General features: G+C 49.3%; 2 protein-coding genes across 3 annotated transcripts in view; one reads left to right on the forward strand and one right to left on the reverse strand.

Annotated features, from left to right (window-relative positions):
* The first annotated feature begins 364 nt into the window (after positions 1 to 364).
* SPACA6 (sperm acrosome associated 6) lies at positions 365 to 9218 on the forward strand. Its single transcript, XM_012813683.2, has 8 exons — positions 365 to 677; positions 998 to 1075; positions 6651 to 6719; positions 7403 to 7426; positions 7744 to 7821; positions 7910 to 8016; positions 8437 to 8593; positions 8678 to 9218. The coding sequence occupies exons 1-8, from the start codon at positions 464 to 466 to the stop codon at positions 8890 to 8892; spliced, it is 942 nt and encodes a 313-aa protein (XP_012669137.1). The 5' UTR covers positions 365 to 463; the 3' UTR covers positions 8893 to 9218.
* A 6721-nt stretch (positions 9219 to 15939) lies between these two features.
* The window catches only part of HAS1 (hyaluronan synthase 1), a 10882-nt gene continuing 9524 nt past the window's right edge, over positions 15940 to 17297 (reverse strand). For both annotated transcript variants that reach the window (XM_012813681.1, XM_003803240.2), the window contains exon 5: positions 15940 to 16930. In XM_012813681.1, coding sequence (XP_012669135.1) covers positions 16255 to 16930 — 676 coding nt within the window. In that variant the 3' untranslated portion in view covers positions 15940 to 16254. The remainder of the gene's footprint in view (positions 16931 to 17297) is intronic.

The following is a 17297-nucleotide window of genomic DNA, read 5'->3' on the forward strand; positions in this document are numbered from 1 at the left end:
CTGGCCTCTGGGACCTTGTCTCTATCTCTTACTCTGACTTCCTGGGTCTCTGATTCTCCCCAAATCTCTGCTTGTCTCAGTTTCTGTCTCTTTGGTCTTTCTGTCTGCTGGCATTTATAGTGTCTCTATGCCTACCTCCATCTCTGGGCCCCATCTTAAAGCCCACCACAGGGCCTGTTGGGGCCACCATGTGCCATATTGCCGGCCTCTGGGTCCCTGAGACCCTTTAACCTGTGAGGACGTCCAGGGTCACAGGTGAGGTTCTTGGGAGCCTGGCGTCTGGCTCAACCACAAACCTGGGAATTGCAGTCCCACCCCCTGACCCCTCACACCCTTCCTCCAGAGCCTGACAGTTGACCACTAACCAAAACTTGACCTCTGGCTCTAGGCCACAGCCCCTCCCCCACCCCAGGTGACCTCATAAAGGTCACCATCTTCTCTCTGGGCCTTGAGACCCTCTATAATGGCCCCACTGGCCTTGGCCAGAGCAGTCCCATTTGCCCTGCTGGCCCTTGTGGTCCTCAGGGCGTCCACTTGGGCCTGTCTCATCTGCTTTACCACCTACACAGAGCGCCTCCGCATCTGCAAGATGTTTGCTGGGATGAACAGCCCTGAGCTCAAGAGATGTGAGGAGGTCTTTACAGACGCCTTCCAGGGCCTTGAAGACATCGAAATCAGTGAGGAGACTTTCCAACTACACCAGGGTCCACAGAGTCAGAGACAAAGGCTCAAAGACACTGAAACAGGAAAGACCCAAGGAGACAGAAAGAGAGAGAGAGGAGAGGGGGCAGAGACTCAAATCGGGGAAGGCAGAGATTTGGGGGCAGAGAGTAAGAAGTGGAGTAAGAAGTGGGAGAGGGTAGAAATTGGGATGGAGAGACTCAGAGAGGGGAAGATGAAGGTGGGGAGGCAGAGATTCAGAGAGGGGAGGAAGTTCCTATCAGGGATGTGGTATGGGGGAGCTGATTCCTGCAGCCTCACCCCTTCCTACCCCCAGACTATAATGAGAGAAACCACCTGCATGACGCCTTCACCCAGATGATCCACTCCCTGCAGGAGCTGGCTACTGCCCAAGGTGAGTGGTGAGGGGTTGGACTCCCTTGGTACCTGTGGAGTAAGGAGACCTTGGTGGCCTGGGAGGGGTACTTCTAGGAGTGAGCTGGGTCACTTGAGGAGAGAAGTGACCCTGATTAGCAGCCATCAGGGAGGACACCCCCTCTAATGTGGACCACATGCCCACACATATACTCCTCACTGTTAATGTGGTCCCCCATTTTTGAGGTGTGAGGCTGTGAGGGAGCAGGCAGACAGGTGGGGACAGTATAGGAGATCACTCAGGTGACAGCTGTGAAAAGAGACAGGGGTGTGGGGGACATGTACCTTAAGGCTGGGAGGACATGCATGGCCAATGGGCAGCATTAGCAGCAGTCACACCAGGTCAGTACAGCCATGACTCCCTCAAAGGTGCTAGAGGCTGAAATTGTGGGGCATCTGGGGGGCTGGGGAGAGGCCACACCAAGCTTTTTGTAAAAGGTCTCCAAGGAGGGGGATGTTCCCGTCTATCAAGGGCCAAGCTAAGTCCCTCATGGGGATCCTGAGGAGCTTGAAAGCTGGGTAGGTTGGGGTGCAGGATTCCAGGAAATGCCCTTTCTCCTCACATAGGCTGTAATGTCACAGGTGGGTTTTTGTTTTGTTTTGTTTTTGAGACAGAGCCTCAAGCTGTCACCCTGGTTAGAGTGTGGTGGCATCACAGTTCACAGTAACCTCCAACTCCTGGGCTTAAGCAATTCTCTTGATTCAGCCTCCCAAGTAGCTGAGATTATAGGCACCTGCCACAATGCCCAGCTTTTTTTTTTTTTTTTTTGATTGTAGTTATCATTGTTGTTTGGCAGGCCCAGGCTGGATTCAAACCTACCAGCTCTGGTGTATGTGGCTGGCGCCTTAGCTGCTTGAGCTACAGGCATTGAGCCTGTCACAGGAGGTTTTGAAAAGACTAGGAAGAAGTCCAGTTCTGGCAAGAGATGGTCTCTCTGGGGCTGCATGTGGGAGAGACTTGGAGGGGAGAGAAGGACCTGGGGTGAGGGTCCAGGCCAGAGGAGAAGAGGCCTGAGGTGGGGGTGCTGGTGGGAAGGTGGAGACAAGGCCTGAGGTGGGGGGGGTTGTGAAGGTAGAGAGAGGGGACAGACTGAGAGGGGGCTGGAGGGACATTCTGAGTCAACTGGGCTATTAGGGGAGGGAGAAGGGTTAGAGGGTAGTGCCCAAGACCTGGCTTCATGCCTACAGGGTCATGGCTCATCCTTGAGATGAGGAGCCTGAGAGAAAGAGCCAGAATGGGGACTGATTATGAGCTAGATTAGGATATAGGGACTGAGGGTTCTGGGCGCATCTAGGCAGCAGCTAGATACCTGGCTACAGGGTATACAGTTGAAAAGTCAAGGAGGCCTGAGACTGTCCTGAGGGCACAGGGGAGCCATGGGAGGGCTATGAACAGAGGAGGGGGCTGTCAGCTCTGGGTGCAGAAGTAGCCTCTGGTGCTATGGAGGACAGGCCTGAGGGAGTCTAGAGGCCAGGAGAAGCTGGTGCAATATGTTCCACAGATATTCATTGAATGTGCCAGGAACAACACTAGGGACATAGCTGTGACAAACCGCCTGCCTTCAGGTTGCTTATACAGGGGGTGGGGGCAAAACAGACAATAACAAAAGCAGTGAAATACTTTAGTATGGTGACCCATGCTGTGGAGGGGAAAAGAATGGGGACATGCAATTTTTGGCCAGGGCTGGGTTTGAACCCACCACTTCTGGAATATGGGGCTGGCACCCTACTCCTTTGAGCCACAGGCACCACCCAATTTTAAATAGGTCAGTCTCATTGAGCAAAGACTTGGTCACAGTGATAGTAAGAGCCATGCAGATAGTCTGGGGAAAGAGAGTACTTCAGGCCACCAGAAAAGCCAGTGCAAAGGTCCTGAGGCCAGTGGGGCTGGAGAGGAGACGAGATCAAAGAAGTAGCAAGGTCCTACCAGTCCCTGTAGACCTGTGGTTCTCAAGCCCCAGTGTTATTCAGAGTCTCCTGGGAACCTGTTAAAATGAAGATTACTGGACCCCGCTGTCTGTATCTGACAAGTAGGTCTGAGGTAGGGCCAGAAAACTGACATTTCTATCAAGTTTTCAGGCAGTGGCAGTGGTGCTAGTCCCCAAACACACTTTGAGAATCTGGATTATAGACCCTTGGAACTTTTGTCTTTTAGTCTTGAAATGAGAATGCTATTGGAGGATTTTACACAGAGATAGGATCTGACTTAGGATTTAACAAGATCCCTCTGGCAGCCATGTGGGGCCAGAGCAGAGACAGGAAGACCAGCAAGAAGCTAGTCAGTGGTGGCTCAGACCCATGGAGATGGTTAGTGTGAGCCGTGGTGAGGTCTGAGCTGAGAGGCGCAGGACATAAGGATTTGGCTGTAGAGGGTGCGTCTGCCAGACAGAGTTATTCACATTGATTATCCTCCTAAAAGATACCTTCATTTCTCTGTGAGGCAGGGTTTTATAACCCTGCTTTCCAGATGGGGAAGTTGGGCTCAGCTGGTCAAGAAAGACAGGTAAGGGGGTGGGGGGTAGGAAGAATGAGGATGACGTTCAGATCTTTCCCAGATGGAAACTGGGAGAGATGTTAGGGTGACTCGGGGACTGTGTCACCTCTTGGCAGTCACAGGTGATGCTGTTTGTGCATATCAACCATGGAATGGATGGTGTGGCAGAAGAGGGTAGTACACCATATGCAACAATTAGGTGTGGAGGTTCTGGGTTCACAGGTAGCTATGTGACCTTGGACCAGTTCCCTAATCTTTCCATGCCTCAGTTGCTCCATGTCCAGCTCAGAGATAATAATAGCAGCTCACTATGTGCCAGTCACTGTTCTAAGCACTAACAGACAGTATCTCAGGCAGTCAGTAAATGGTGCCATGAAATAGTTTGAGGTGAGGACATTCTTATGGAATAGGACATTCCTGCCCATCCTGCAAGGCAGACACAGCTATTGTTCTTATTTTGTAAGTGAGGAAACTGAGGATCAGGAAGGTTAAGTCACTTGGTCACGGTCACATAAGGAGGAGGGCTTGCTATTGATGTCCCAGATTTGAGACAGGTGCACTAGAGGAGGAAGAGCCAGGACTGAAGCCCAGACAACTCCAAGCAGAATCAGAGCTCCTAACTGTATGCAGTTCTTTTGGAAAGACTTAACATCCACTCACTCCCCCTTGTGGTCCACTTGATATAACCCACACCCCTTGGCCTATTTGGATACAGATTTATTATGTATTACTAGATATGTAAACCTACCCTGGAATATCTCATACTCACCCTCCCCATGAGTCATTTGGTTTGGGGCCTGGATATGCCACAGATGAGGCCTCCAACATCCTGGCCTCTCATTTGAGCACCCCACTCTGACCACATCCTCCTAAGCATCCTTCCATTTCAAGACCACATTCCTGCTCTGTGGTCAAGGGGAGACCTCTAAGCCCTTGACCCCTCATTTTGAACCCACTTCTTGGCTTCAGTGCTCCCTCTTTCCTGGCATATGCCTGAAGATCATCGTTTCATCCACTCTCTTGCCAATATCCTCAGTTCCCTTCCCTTTTTTATGGCTTTAAGTCACAGATGATCCCTTCCCCCACTTCCTGCAATGGCTTAAGCAAATGAGAAAGTTTATTTCTCCCATATCGAACACATCTTAAGATAGGTACCTAAAACTAGTCTAGTATAGCAGCTTCATTTTTTTATGCCCCAAGCTGCTTCTAGCTTTCTGGTCTACCATTCTAGACTAGAGCCCTTATCCTCACAGACCTGTATGGCTGCTAAAGCTCCAGCCATCAAAAACAAGTTTCAGGCAGCAGGATGGGGGTAAAGAGATCAATAAGATAGCACCACCTCCCTTTTAAGGTGACTTCTTGTAACTTACATCTGACACTTCCACTTTCATTTTAGTGGCTATAATGGGTCGCATGATCACAACTGAATGCAAGGAAGGCTAAGCAAAGAAGTCTTTTAGTGGGGGGCATGTTCCCATATAATGTAGTGTCCTGTTACTGAAGAGAAAATAGAAGTATTTGGAGGCAACTGACAATTTCTGTATCAGTTTCTAAGGGCAAACTAATAGAGGGATGATTTTGTAACAAAGTACCATAGTGGCTTAAATGACAGAAATTTATTTTTTCACAGTTCTGGAGGCTACAAGTTCAAGATTAAGGTTTTGTTGTCTGTGGGATTGGTTTCTTTACAGGCTCATCTCCTTGGCTTGTAGATGCCATCTTCTCCCTGTCTTTACAAGTCTTTCTATACATGTCTGTGTCTTAATTTCCTTTTCCTTTATAAGGACACCAGTCACACTGGTTTAGGGTCCAATGTAGTGACTCCATTTTAATTTAATCACGCTTTAAGAACCCTACCTCCCAAATACAGTCACATTCTAAGGTACTAGAGGTTAGGACTTCAACATATGAATTTAGGTGAGGACACGATTTAACCTGTAATAGCCTGCCATATTTCTGATTTCCAAAACCACAACAAAAAAACAATCCAGCCATCCGCTTTCTCTTTTTTCCCCACTGGAAAAAGACACAAAACCTGATAGTTTGGAGGCCATTACTATGGTCAAAATCCAAACACCCACAAAGAGAACATCAAAGAGTGAAAGAGGAATAGAAATGAGTAGAGGCTGGAGACATGGAGAGGTGGCCAATGAATGTCCTGTGTAAATGGAGTGGCTGCTGCTAAGCTGCGGTTAATGCCTGCCTGATAGAAATGCTATCTCTGCATTATAGCCCTTCCAGTTATTTTTTAAAGAGATGCCAAACATTTTATGTGACTTTCTCAAATTTTGTGTGTTGGCAACCTGTTTAAAAGGAAAACAAAACACTTTTCAGGACAAATTTAACACATTCAGGGAATGGATTTGGACCACAGGCCACTATTGTGGTCTCCAGTTCCAATTCCAGAATCTTGACATTCTTTCTACACATATTTATTTATTCTAAGGCTTGGGGCCCTCTTCTGGATTCTAAGGACACTGCATTTAAGAAATGGATGTATGTATATAAGTGCCCATGGTGCAGTGAAAGCTATGAATGAAGTAAATGGGACTCTAGGTTAGATTTATGTTGATGGAAAGCCATTAGGGAGGTGACACTTAAAATGTAAGACCTGAGGATGACTAGGAATAGGAGAAAAATGTGCTAGAAACAGAAACCAAGATGTGTAAAGGCCCTGAGGTGCTAGGAAATGTGGTTCTTGTTATATTAAGGGAAATGAAAGGTGGGCAGGAGGGATGGAACAGAGTAGGAGAAGTACACCTCGGTGAGATATTTGATCTTTTTCCTGCCTCCTCTCGCCACCCAATAAGATAAATGCAGACCACGCCAAGGAGGGTTTCCATGCTGGAGAGACTGGAGAGGCAGAAGAGACTTGGGGACACATCCGCCTTCACAGTAGACAGAGTAGGAGAGGAGGAGAACAGAGGATTTGGAAATAGGAGAGGCATAGCATTTGGAAGGGCTGGGGAAGGGGTGCAGACATCATGGCAATTCATCCTGTCAAGCTAGGCCAGGCCTAGGGAAAGGGCCTTTACTACAAAGGTGCCCCTCTACCCTCCAGGGTCTTTTGAGGTTGCCTTTTCTGATGCTGCGGAGAAAATGAAGGAGGTCATTGTACAGCTTACAGAAGGTAAAATGGACTCCTTGGCTCTTTGCTGTCCCCCGCCTCCAGAACCACATGCAGTTAGAAAACCATCACCCCCCTTAGATGCACAACCTCTCCCTTTAGTCTCAAATCTTGGCCCAATCTCTGAGCTACAGCCCTTCCTAGGTGGGTGACTTTTTCCCTGCCTAGAACACGGATCTAGCTCCGCTCCTTGCATGGAAGGTTTCCTCTCTAGCCAGGACCCATCTTGGGATGTTCCTGACCCAGACCACACTAGGATCTCCGTGGCTGGCCCTGGACACTCTGTGAAATGTTCCTCTCCAGCTGGGCTCCCTTAGAGGGCTACTTCTACCCTGGCCACACCCCTTCTCCAGTGGGCCTCCTGATTTAGTCCGGTTTCCTTGGAAGGTCCCCTAGGATCTAGCACCCTTCCTTCCTTGGTGGACTCCACCCAGACTAGCCCCTCCTTCCTTAGGGCTGGCCGCGGATCTTTGTGTCCCTCCCACTCGCACTCCCACTTAGATGGCCTGTGACTAATATCTTAGCAGATGCCACAAGTCTGGCCCCATCCCCAGGTGCGATACTGCGAACTTGGCCCCACCTCGGAGGCATGCGTGGGACCCCGCGACATCCTTCCGGCCAGGGGGGTTTCAGATAGGGTCCCTCCTGTGACTTTCAGCGTAGTGACGCTTCCTCTTTCTCCACAGCCCAGGACTGCATCCCTCCCTGCGGTAAGGACTTAATCTAAAGCTCCTAACTGTGGTGGGAGGGAGGCAGTCGTGGCCTAAATTCAAGTGGGAGAAATGGGCGGGCTTCACAGACGAAAAGGGCCAATAAGAGCCCGGGAGAAACCACAGAAGGCGGGTCAGAGAACCAAGCAAACCAGTAGGAACACTAGACAGCGAAGAGTCGCGGGAGCGGGCCAGCGAGAGCACGCAAGGCGGGCCGAGATTCTACCTTTTACCTGGGCAATAGACCTCCAGGTGGCCAAAGGGCCCGGGGCTGGGAAAGGCAAGTGGAGCCCAGACCCGGTGTTCCCGCCTGACAGGACTCCAGGAGGCCTCCCGACGCTTTCGCTGCAGCGGGTGCTACCCCAAGATCTGCAACTTTCCGGTGGACTGCCCAGGTTAGGGGGCGCGGCTTTGACATTGCGAGAGAGGGGCGAGACCTGGTGTGAGCGGGCCCCAGGGAGTATGACCCGGTTTGGTTTTCAGTTCGGGATGTGACGGTGACTCGGGGTAACCAGGCTATGTTTTCTTGCGTCGTGAACTTCCAGCTGCCTGAGAAAGAGCTCACTTATTCCTGGAAGTTCGCAGAAGGTGTGAGTTGGAACGGGACTCGCATAAAGTGTTTAGTAGATGAAGGTGTCAGGATGCATGGGGTGGGAGTCCGGTCTAGATGGGGGCATCGTGCAAGGACAGGGTCCTGGGATTTAGGGAAGAGGTCACGGATCAGACTACAGGGCCAAACTCGGTGTAGGTTATGCGTAAGAGATTAAAGATTGAGGGTTGGGGGTGCGCGTAGGGAGGCAGAACGAGTTGAGGGCTCAGGGGGAGGAGTCACGTTTAGAAGGCGGGGCTATGCTTGAAGGATCCACGAATAAAGGCTGAGGCAGGAGCCCAAAAGGGCGCGGTCGGGCGGGGCATGTTTGTACTGTCTGGAAAGTCCGAGTAGCCAACGCAAAAGCTGGGCTGGGGTCGGGCTCCGCTCCTCCAGCTGCCTCAGCCAGAGCGTCCCGCAGCTCCGGACTCAGGACTTGTCCTACTTCCGAGATATGCCGCGGGCCCATGGATACGTGGCACGGATCCGGCCTGCGCAGCCCAAGCACCGCGGGACTTTTTCCTGCTTGATCACGCACGATCAGAGCCTCCTGGCTCGGCTCTACTTCTTCCTTAATGGTGCGGACCAGCTAGGCTGCGCGAGGGGGCGGGGGCTACGCTGGGGGCGGGGCTGATGCCCGACTGACGTGCGCGCCCCTGCAGTGACGGGCCCGCCCCCACGCGGCGAGACCGAGCTCCAGCGGACGTTCAAGGAAGTTCTGCGCTGGGCGCCGCAGGATGCAGAGATGATCGAGCCCTGGAGGCCGAGCCTGGGTGAGCTACTGACCAGGCCTGAGGCTCTGACGCCGATCAACTTACTCCTGCTCGCGGCTGTCGCGGCTCTCGCATCAGCGTCTGCGACCCTGTTGATACGGTGAGTCCTTCGGACCCCAGAGTCCCATCATCCAGCTCCTTTTTTCTGCAGATTGAGTGTCCGGTTCCCACCTCCTTTTTTAGATCCAGAGTCTGGGCCCTCATCCCCCTTTTCCTTCCCACCTAGGAGTCCAGACCCTCAATATCCTCCTCCCTCAGACCCAGGGGTCGGCCCTATCTACCTTTGGGACTCAGGTGTCCAAGCTTCCCAAACCTACATTTCTGGTCACCTCTCCCTCCTCCAACATACATGCCTCCTTGTTTCCCCAGGATGTTCTTTCAATGGTACTTCAGCCATAACTAACAAAGGTATCTCTTCTTTCCATGCCCTATTTCCATCCCTAAAATAAAGAATATTTCAACTTTGGATTCTTTTATTTTTGATGGTAGTTATTGTTAACTTGGGTAGGAGGAGATGCAATATACATCACACATGCCCAGGTGAATACTGCTCCATAATAACGCTAACAGGCTATCACACTGCAAGTCTCTGTGCAGAGGGCTTTAGGTGGCAGCCCAGACCCCTCCTGAGACTTTTGACAGTGCCCTTGACATTCCCACCTGCAGAATACTTCCTCAAATAGAGTCCTTGATATTGCCCTCAAAGCTTCTTCCTCTGCAAGACTCAAAAGAGCATCACCATCTACCACCTAGCAGTTCAAACCAGAAACCTATTTAATTTCTTACTTAATTTCCTCTACTTCCAATTCATTTCCATTGCCAGGTTTCAGCCTTTTTATTACCTAAATATCCGTGTCTCATCTGGTCACTGGAGCAGCCTCCCTACCAACCTTTCTGGTTCTGCTTGGCCTTGCCCTACTGCAGTCCATTCTGCAAGTAGCAGTGGGAGGAATATTTTAAAGTGTGTCAGATCAGGTCACTCCTCTGCTCAGAATCCTTCAGTGGCTCCCTGGAGTACCACTGGCACAAAATCCAATTCCTTGTCAAAGCTTACACAGCTTCACAGGTTTTGGCCCCTGCTGACCTCACTAGCCTTGTCCCCTCCCACCACTCTCCCCTTGATCTTTCTAACTGGTAGATTCTCTGGCCTTTCCTTCTTCCTTGCATTCATTATGATTGATCTCACCTTCTCCAAGATCTTGCTTGGTATATGCTGTTTCCTGTCTAGAATAATGTTTTCTCCTTTTTTGGTCTAGTTAACTCAATTATGATTTTCCCTGAGCAGCCATTACGTGTATTAAATCCCTCTGACAACTCAGCAAGGCTGGCACTGCATTTCCTGACTCAACCTTGCCTCATCTCCTTTGCTTCTGTCCAGTCCCACTTTTTTGACACTCAAACATACAAGATCAGTCCCATTTCCAGGCCTTTACACGTGGTGTGCTTTATATTTACAAAGCCTGCCCTCTGAACATCACAGACCCATGTTCCTCTCACTGCACAGATCCCATCTATGTTGTCACCCCTGACTACCCCTCACACTGTTTGACATCCTCCAATTTCAGCTTGTGCCTAGGATTCTTCTTTCCTACCTTAAAAGGAAATCCCTTCTGAACATGTGCTCATTATTGTTCACTGATGCATTCCCCTATTTGGATTCATTCAGTGAATATTTATTGAGCACTTACTATGCATTATGTACAGAAAGCAATGAAGAAATCAGAAAAGACAAAAAATCTGTATAGTACTGTCATGGAACTCAGATTCTAATGGACAATTAAGGAAAACTGTATACTCACCACTTCTGACACCAAATTTGTGGGTGTTTTTCCCCCATGACAACCAACTCTCTGGACACTAATTTAGTGTGCTATAATTTAATTCATTTCTGAAATCAACCACCCAGAGCTAGTCTCAAACTCCTCAGGTTTTCAGGGTTCAGGCCCACAGACTACCTTGACTTCAGATGCCAGTTACAACTCGGGGTTCCCATAACCTGCACCTGTGCACCCCCAGCTTGATAATTTGCTAGAATACCTCACATAACTGGAGGAAACATTTACGTAATGTTTACAGATACATTATAAAGGAAACAGATTAGTAGTCAAATAAAGAGGTAAGTAGGGAGAGGTCTGGAAGGGTCCCAAGTGCTGGGGTTTCTGTCACTATAGAGTTAGGGTGTGCCATATTCTGGCACATGCATGCATTCACCAACTTGGAAATGCAATGATCCCCATAGTTTAGGGATTTTTTTTTTTGAGACAGATTTTTACTACGTTGCCCTCGGCAGAGTGCTGTGGCATCACAGCTCACAGCAACCTCCAAGTCTTGAACTTAAAAGATTCTCCTGCCTCAGCCTCCCAAGTAGCCTCCCACAGCCGCCCACAACACCCAACCATTTTTCTGTTTCAGTTGTCATTGCTGTTTGGCAGGCCTCAGGCGGGATTCGAACCCACCAGCTCTGGTGTATCTGCCTGGTGCTCTAGCTGCTGAGCTATAGGCACTGAGCCACTTTAGGTATTTTTTATGAGGCCTTCATCATAGGCCTAATTATTAGCTCAATCTCCAGCCCCTCTCTCCTCCCTGAGGGGGTGTGGCTCAAATTTCCTTCTCATGGTTTATTCTTGCTGGTGAGCAAGCCCCTTCCAGAAGCCCACCCCAAGTCACACTCTATAGAACAAAAGGCATTTCTGTCACTTAGAACATTCCAAACGATTGAGGAGCCCTATTTAAGATGCTTCTGTCTCCCACATCACTTAGAAAATTCTAAGAGTTTGGGAGCCCTAGGTCAGAAACTGGGGGCAGATGCCAAATAAAATTATTATGTCACAGACAATAAGCAAGAAAATTAAGTAAAATAAACTATATATCAAGTCATGTGATAATATGTGTGATGGAGAAGATAAATCATAAAAGAGGAATGGGGGAGAGGAGGTAGCAGTAGGATCTTTAGAGAAAACCTCACTGAGAAGGTGACGTTTGAATAATGATGGAAAAGGGATGAGAGTATGAGCCATATGGGTATTTGTGTTAAGAGTGTTCCAGGCGAAAAAAATAAAAAGCCTGAGTCAGAAGTGCCAGGCATAGGGAAGGAATGGCCAGGAGGCCAGTGCGGCTGGAGCAAGGCCTAGAAAGTGAATACACAGTGAAGTCAGAGAACTCAGGCACCCAACCCAGTAGTTCATTGACCACCATAAGATCTGCAGAACTTCCTCTGTATGAGATGAGAGTCCTGGGTGGTTTTTGAACCAAGGAAGGTCACGATTTGACTTTTTTCCCCCCCAGTTTTTGGCTAGGGCTGGGTTTGAACCCACCACCTCCGGTATATGAGGCCAGCGCCCTACTCCTTGAGCCACAGGCACCACCCAATTTGATTTTTTTTTTTTTTTTTTTTTTTGAGACAGAGTCCCACTATGTTGCCCTCGGAAGAGTGCCATAGTGTCACAGCTCCCAGTAACCTCAAATTCTTGGGCTTAAGCAATTCTCTTGCCTCAGCCTCCTGAGTAGGTGGGGCTATAGGTGCCCACCACAATGCCTGCCTATTGTTTGGTTGCAGTTGTCATTGTTGTTTAGCAGGCCCAGGCCAGACTCGAACTCACCAGCCTTAGTGTATGTGACTGGCGCCCTACCCACTGAGCTACGAGCACCACCAGATTTTTTTTTTTTTTTTTTTTTTGAGACATAGTCTTACTGTGTCACCCTGGGTAGAATGTCATGGCATCACAGCTCTCAGCAACTGTTGGTCTTGAGCAGTCCTCTTGCCTCAGCCTACCAAGTAGCTGGGACTATAGGCATGTGCCATGATGCCCAGCTAGTTTTTCTATTTCTAGAGACAGGGGTCTCACCCTTGCTCAGACTGGTCTCGAACTCCTGAGCTCAAGCAATCTGTGTCACAATTTGGTTTACATTTAATAATAGATAGGGGCTGGTAAGGGTGAAAGCAGGCATCCCTGTGAGGTACGCAATAACCCAGGCAAGAGACACAGGTCATGAAGAAGGTGGGGAAGAGCAGTGGCTCTAGGTGTGTCCTGAAATCAGGACTAGTGGGATGTATGGATAAATGGGTATGTCAGGTGTGAGAGAAGGAGGAGAGTCGAGGGTCACCAGGGCAGCACAAGGCGGTGAAACCCTCTCCGTCTGCTACATGGAAATGTTCTAAAACTGCAGCTTCCTTTATAGCAGCACCAGCCATGTATGTCTGTGAAGCACATGAACAGTGCCCTGTGCAACCAAGGAACTGCATTTATAACTTTAGGTAGCTTTAGTGAGTTTTAAGTTAAATAGCCCCTGCTCTGTCATCACAGAAGTCAGGCACATGTCTGGGTGTGCTCACCTATGGATCACTCTCGTGTTTACTGAAGGCCGGAGAGGTGCTTGCTTAATTGTTCCTATACTTGCAAACCTGGCAGAGTAGGTGGAATTCAGCTCAATGTTTTGGGGACATTGAATCAAAGAATGAATGTTCCATGTGGTAGTGGCTACAGCGTGGACAATACAGTTCTAGTATTTTGGGGCCTGACCCATGGGGAGGATGCAATTCTGTTGACAGGGGAGAGGGAGGCTGTGGGAAAGGGGAGCAGGGGACAAGCAGGAAGGAAGTGGAGGAGAGATGAGGAGCATGGTCTGAGATGTCTACTGAGTGTCTAAGTGGAGATGCCTTGGAGGCATTTGGATATGCAAGTCTGGGGTTTAGGGGCAAGATCTGGACTAAAGATAAGTTGGGAAGTCCTGTCTCCATACATGGAACATGAACAGGCATTCCGAGCCATAATGCTGGATGCATAGGGGAAACAGGTGTGGAGGGGTAAGAGATGAGGATGAGAAGAGGTATCTCCAGTGTTAGGCAGCCACATGAAGAGGACCTAGGAAGGAAAACTGAGAATGGAGGGAAGCAAGGTAGCTGCAGCACTAGGCAAGCCCCGTGAAGAAGGCATTTCATGGAGGAGTGATAGGCTATGTCAGTGATTTGGCTATGCCAAATTGTGAAATAGGCCTGAGGATTGGCCATTGGTTTTAACAATGTGGATATCATTGGTGAACTTTGCAACAGCGGTTTCCATGGGGGCACAGTATCAGATTGGCATGAGTATAAGAGTCAATGGGAGTCAACATCATTTGTTATTAGGAAAGTACAAGTCAAACCCACAAAATGATTCAACACCCACTAGGATGGCTGTAATCAGGTAATAACAAATGTCTAGAAAAACTGAAGCCCTCATATATTGCTGGTGGGAATATAAAATGGTGCAGTCCTATGGAAAACTGAAATAAAATTCAACATAAAATCACCATAGGACCTATCAGTTCTATTCCTAGATATATACCTAAAGAATTAAAAACCTATGTACACACACCCAAAAACTGGTACATGAACGTTTATAGTAGCATCATAGCCAAAAAGTGGAAGCATCCTAAATATCCATCAACTGATAAATGGATAAACAAAATGTGATATTTTCATGCTATGGAATATTATTTGGCAATGAAAAGGAATGAGTCAGTGATACATGCAAGAACATGAATGAACCTTGAAAACATTATGTTAAAGGAAAAAAGTCAGTCACAATAGAGCATCTATCACATAATTTCATTTATACAAACCATCCAGAACAGGTAAATCTATAATAGAAAGCAGATCAGTGGCTGCCTAGGTCTTGGAAAGATAACAGGGTGAGGAATGAGGAGAACTGCCAATGGGTATGGCGTTCCATTGTGGGAGTGATAAAAATGTTTAAAAATCAGATTATGAGGCTTAGTGGCTGTAGCTTAGCTGCTAGAGTGCCAGCCACATACACTGGAGCTGGTGGGTTCAAATCCAGCCTGGGCCTGCCAAACAACAATGACAACTACAACCAAAACATAGCCAGGCATTGTGGCAGGTGCCTGTACTCCCAGCTACTTGGGAGGCTGAGGCAAAGGAATCGCTGAAGCCCAAGAGTTTGAGGTTGCTGTGAGGTGTGACTCCATAGCACTCTACCAAGGGTGACATAGTGAGACTGTCTCAAAAAAAAAAAAATCAGATTATGAGGTCAGGCCAGTGGCTAATGCCTGTGATCTTAGCATTCTGTGGGGCCGACACTGAATGCTAAGCTCTGGAGTTGAAGACCAGCCTGAGCAAGAGTGAGACCCCATCTCTACTAAAAATAAAAAAAGTCAGTCAGGCCTTGTGGTGGGTTCCTGTAGTCCCAACTACTTGGGAAGCTGAGACAGGAAGATTGTTCAAGCCTAAGAGATTTGAGGTTGCTGTGAGCTATGATGCCACTGCACCGTATCCAAGATGACAGAGTGTCATCTGCCTCAAACAAACAAACGAAAAAATTATGCTAGTGGCTGCAGAGATCTATAAACTTACTAAAAACCATACAATTGTATACTTTGGGTGACCTCTGGCAAAGAAATTGGAGACAAATTGAAACAACTCTCAAGGAGTTTTACTGTTAACAAAGAAATAGGACAAGAGCTTAAGGGGAAACTGAGGTTAAGAGAGGGAGATTTCAAAATGGGAGAGTAACAGCATGTTTGGATGCTGATGGGAAAGACCTTGAAGAAAGGGAAGAATTGAGGGTGGAGGATCAAGTGGGAAGAACTGTAGGAGTGAGATTTTGAAGGAGACTAGGGGCATGGAGTCTAGTGCCCCATTGGAAGAGGCTGGTGTTGGCTCAGAGTGCAGGCCATTCGCCCTAGGCAACAGGATGAAGGGGGTGTCTGTGAGCACAGGTGCGTGTGAGTGGGAAGACAGATGGGGATTCCAAACATTTTCTTCTTGTAACCTCTATTTTCTCTGTGAGGTTGGAAGTCCGCTAAGATTGAAGCTGGGGTAAGAGTTATTTTAGGAAAGAAGGGATGAGTTCACCTCCTGAGTGGATGGACCAGAGACAAAAGCACCATGCACAAAGCCTGTCAAGGTCTGGCAGGTGGTTGGTGCTCCATAGGTATTTGTGAATGAGTTGAGTACTTTAACCCTCCCAATAGCCTTGACTGATGGGGTTATCCATATTTTCCAAAGAAAGAACCAAGGTTCTAAGGAATGAGGGCATCCTGTCCAGGCTCAAACAACTAGCCCGGAAAACTGAGCCAGGAGTCTTCAATTCTCAGTCACCCAGCCCATTCAGTTCTCAAAAAAAAAAAAAAAAAAAGGTGAGAGGCTCAGAGAAAATAAATAAAACTCTTTATTATATCCTAATCACACAGTGCAAATAGAGGTTAAATAAGAACAGGGAGAAAGCGAGGTCCTTTCCCCTCTGTTCCTCAAACCCACACCCTGACCAATAAATACCCCTCCCCAGAGACCCAGAAGTCCCAGACCCAAAGTCCAGACTGAAGAATCTTGGGTCTATCCCCTCGCTTCACAAAGGAGGGAAACTGAAGCCCAGAAAACCACCCAGAGAGTCCGTGGCTCCCAGGGCCCCACAGGTCTCCTCCAGCCTCCCCTGAAGACGCTTTAGCAGGCACTTGTGTGGCTGGACTCATACCTGGACGCGGTAGCCCCCCGACCGCCGCCGACAGAGCCTCCGCACGCCCACCCAGTACAGCGTCAGCATGACCACCCAGTAGCCCACGTAGGCGCCTGCCCCGGCAGCCAGGTGGTAGGCCTCGGCTATCCGGGAGGGGCTGCTCCAGTCGGCCGTGACCTCATGGGCCACACTGCGGACCAGGCCCCCGAACAGCAGCAGAGCCCAGAGGGCCAGGGGCAACAGAGGGACATAGTTAGCGGCCAGCTTCCGCCGGCCCGAGGTGCCCCAGCCGCTCTGGTTCATGGTGACCAGCGCTAAGAACTTGGCTGGCAGGAGACCGCACATGTAGAGGGGCGCGTAGAGGGACAGCAGCACCATGCGCAGGCAGCCCCGCAGCCAGGCCGCGAAAGCTGCCTTGGCCAGCGCCACACCCTGCACGCACAGCAGCACCCAGAGCAGTGCCCACGGGCGGCCCGCGTAGAACAGCCGCAGCACTGTGGCCGCCACGAAGAAAGGGAAGAGGCCGGAGACCACCGCCTCGTAGGTCATCCACGCGTGGTGCCGGTGCCACCACAGTGCGTTGTACAGCCACTCGCGGAAGTATGACTTGGACCAGCGCGTCTGCTGGCTCAGCCAGCGCAGAAAGGATGAGGGCGTCTCTGAGTAGCAGCGGGACCTGGAGGTATACCTGGACAAGGCCAGAAATGAAGGCGTCAGCATGGTTGTCCTTAGGGCCTACGAAGGATTCTGAAGCCAGAAATGACCACTGAAGGAGGCCACCATGGTTGAGTTTCTTAACCTCTGTGGGCCTCAGTTTTCTCATATGTAAAATGGGATCAATAATGATTGCTATGACTCGGCGCCTGTGGCTCAAGTGGCTAAGGTGCCAGCCACATACACCTAAGTTGGCGGGTTCGAATCTAGTCTGGGCACCAAACAATAATAATGGCTGCAACCAAAAAAGAGCTGGGCGTGGCTCGGCGCCTATAGCTCAACCGGCTAAGGCGCCAGCCACGTACACCTAAGGTGGCGGGTTCGAATCCCCAGCCCGGACC

This window comes from Otolemur garnettii, unplaced genomic scaffold (assembly GCF_000181295.1).
Source record: "Otolemur garnettii isolate 467f Iridium unplaced genomic scaffold, OtoGar3 scaffold00288, whole genome shotgun sequence".
Lineage (NCBI taxonomy): Eukaryota > Metazoa > Chordata > Mammalia > Primates > Galagidae > Otolemur > Otolemur garnettii.

Bases quoted from the DNA above. Each gene is read 5' to 3' on its own strand.
- SPACA6 (XM_012813683.2), top strand. From the start codon at position 464: ATGGCCCCACTGGCCTTGGCCAGAGCAGTCCCATTTGCCCTGCTGGCC. The intron at 6,720-7,402 runs GTAAAATGGACT...CTTTCTCCACAG, and splicing joins CATTGTACAGCTTACAGAAG to CCCAGGACTGCATCCCTCCC. The intron at 7,427-7,743 runs GTAAGGACTTAA...CCCGCCTGACAG, and splicing joins GGACTGCATCCCTCCCTGCG to GACTCCAGGAGGCCTCCCGA.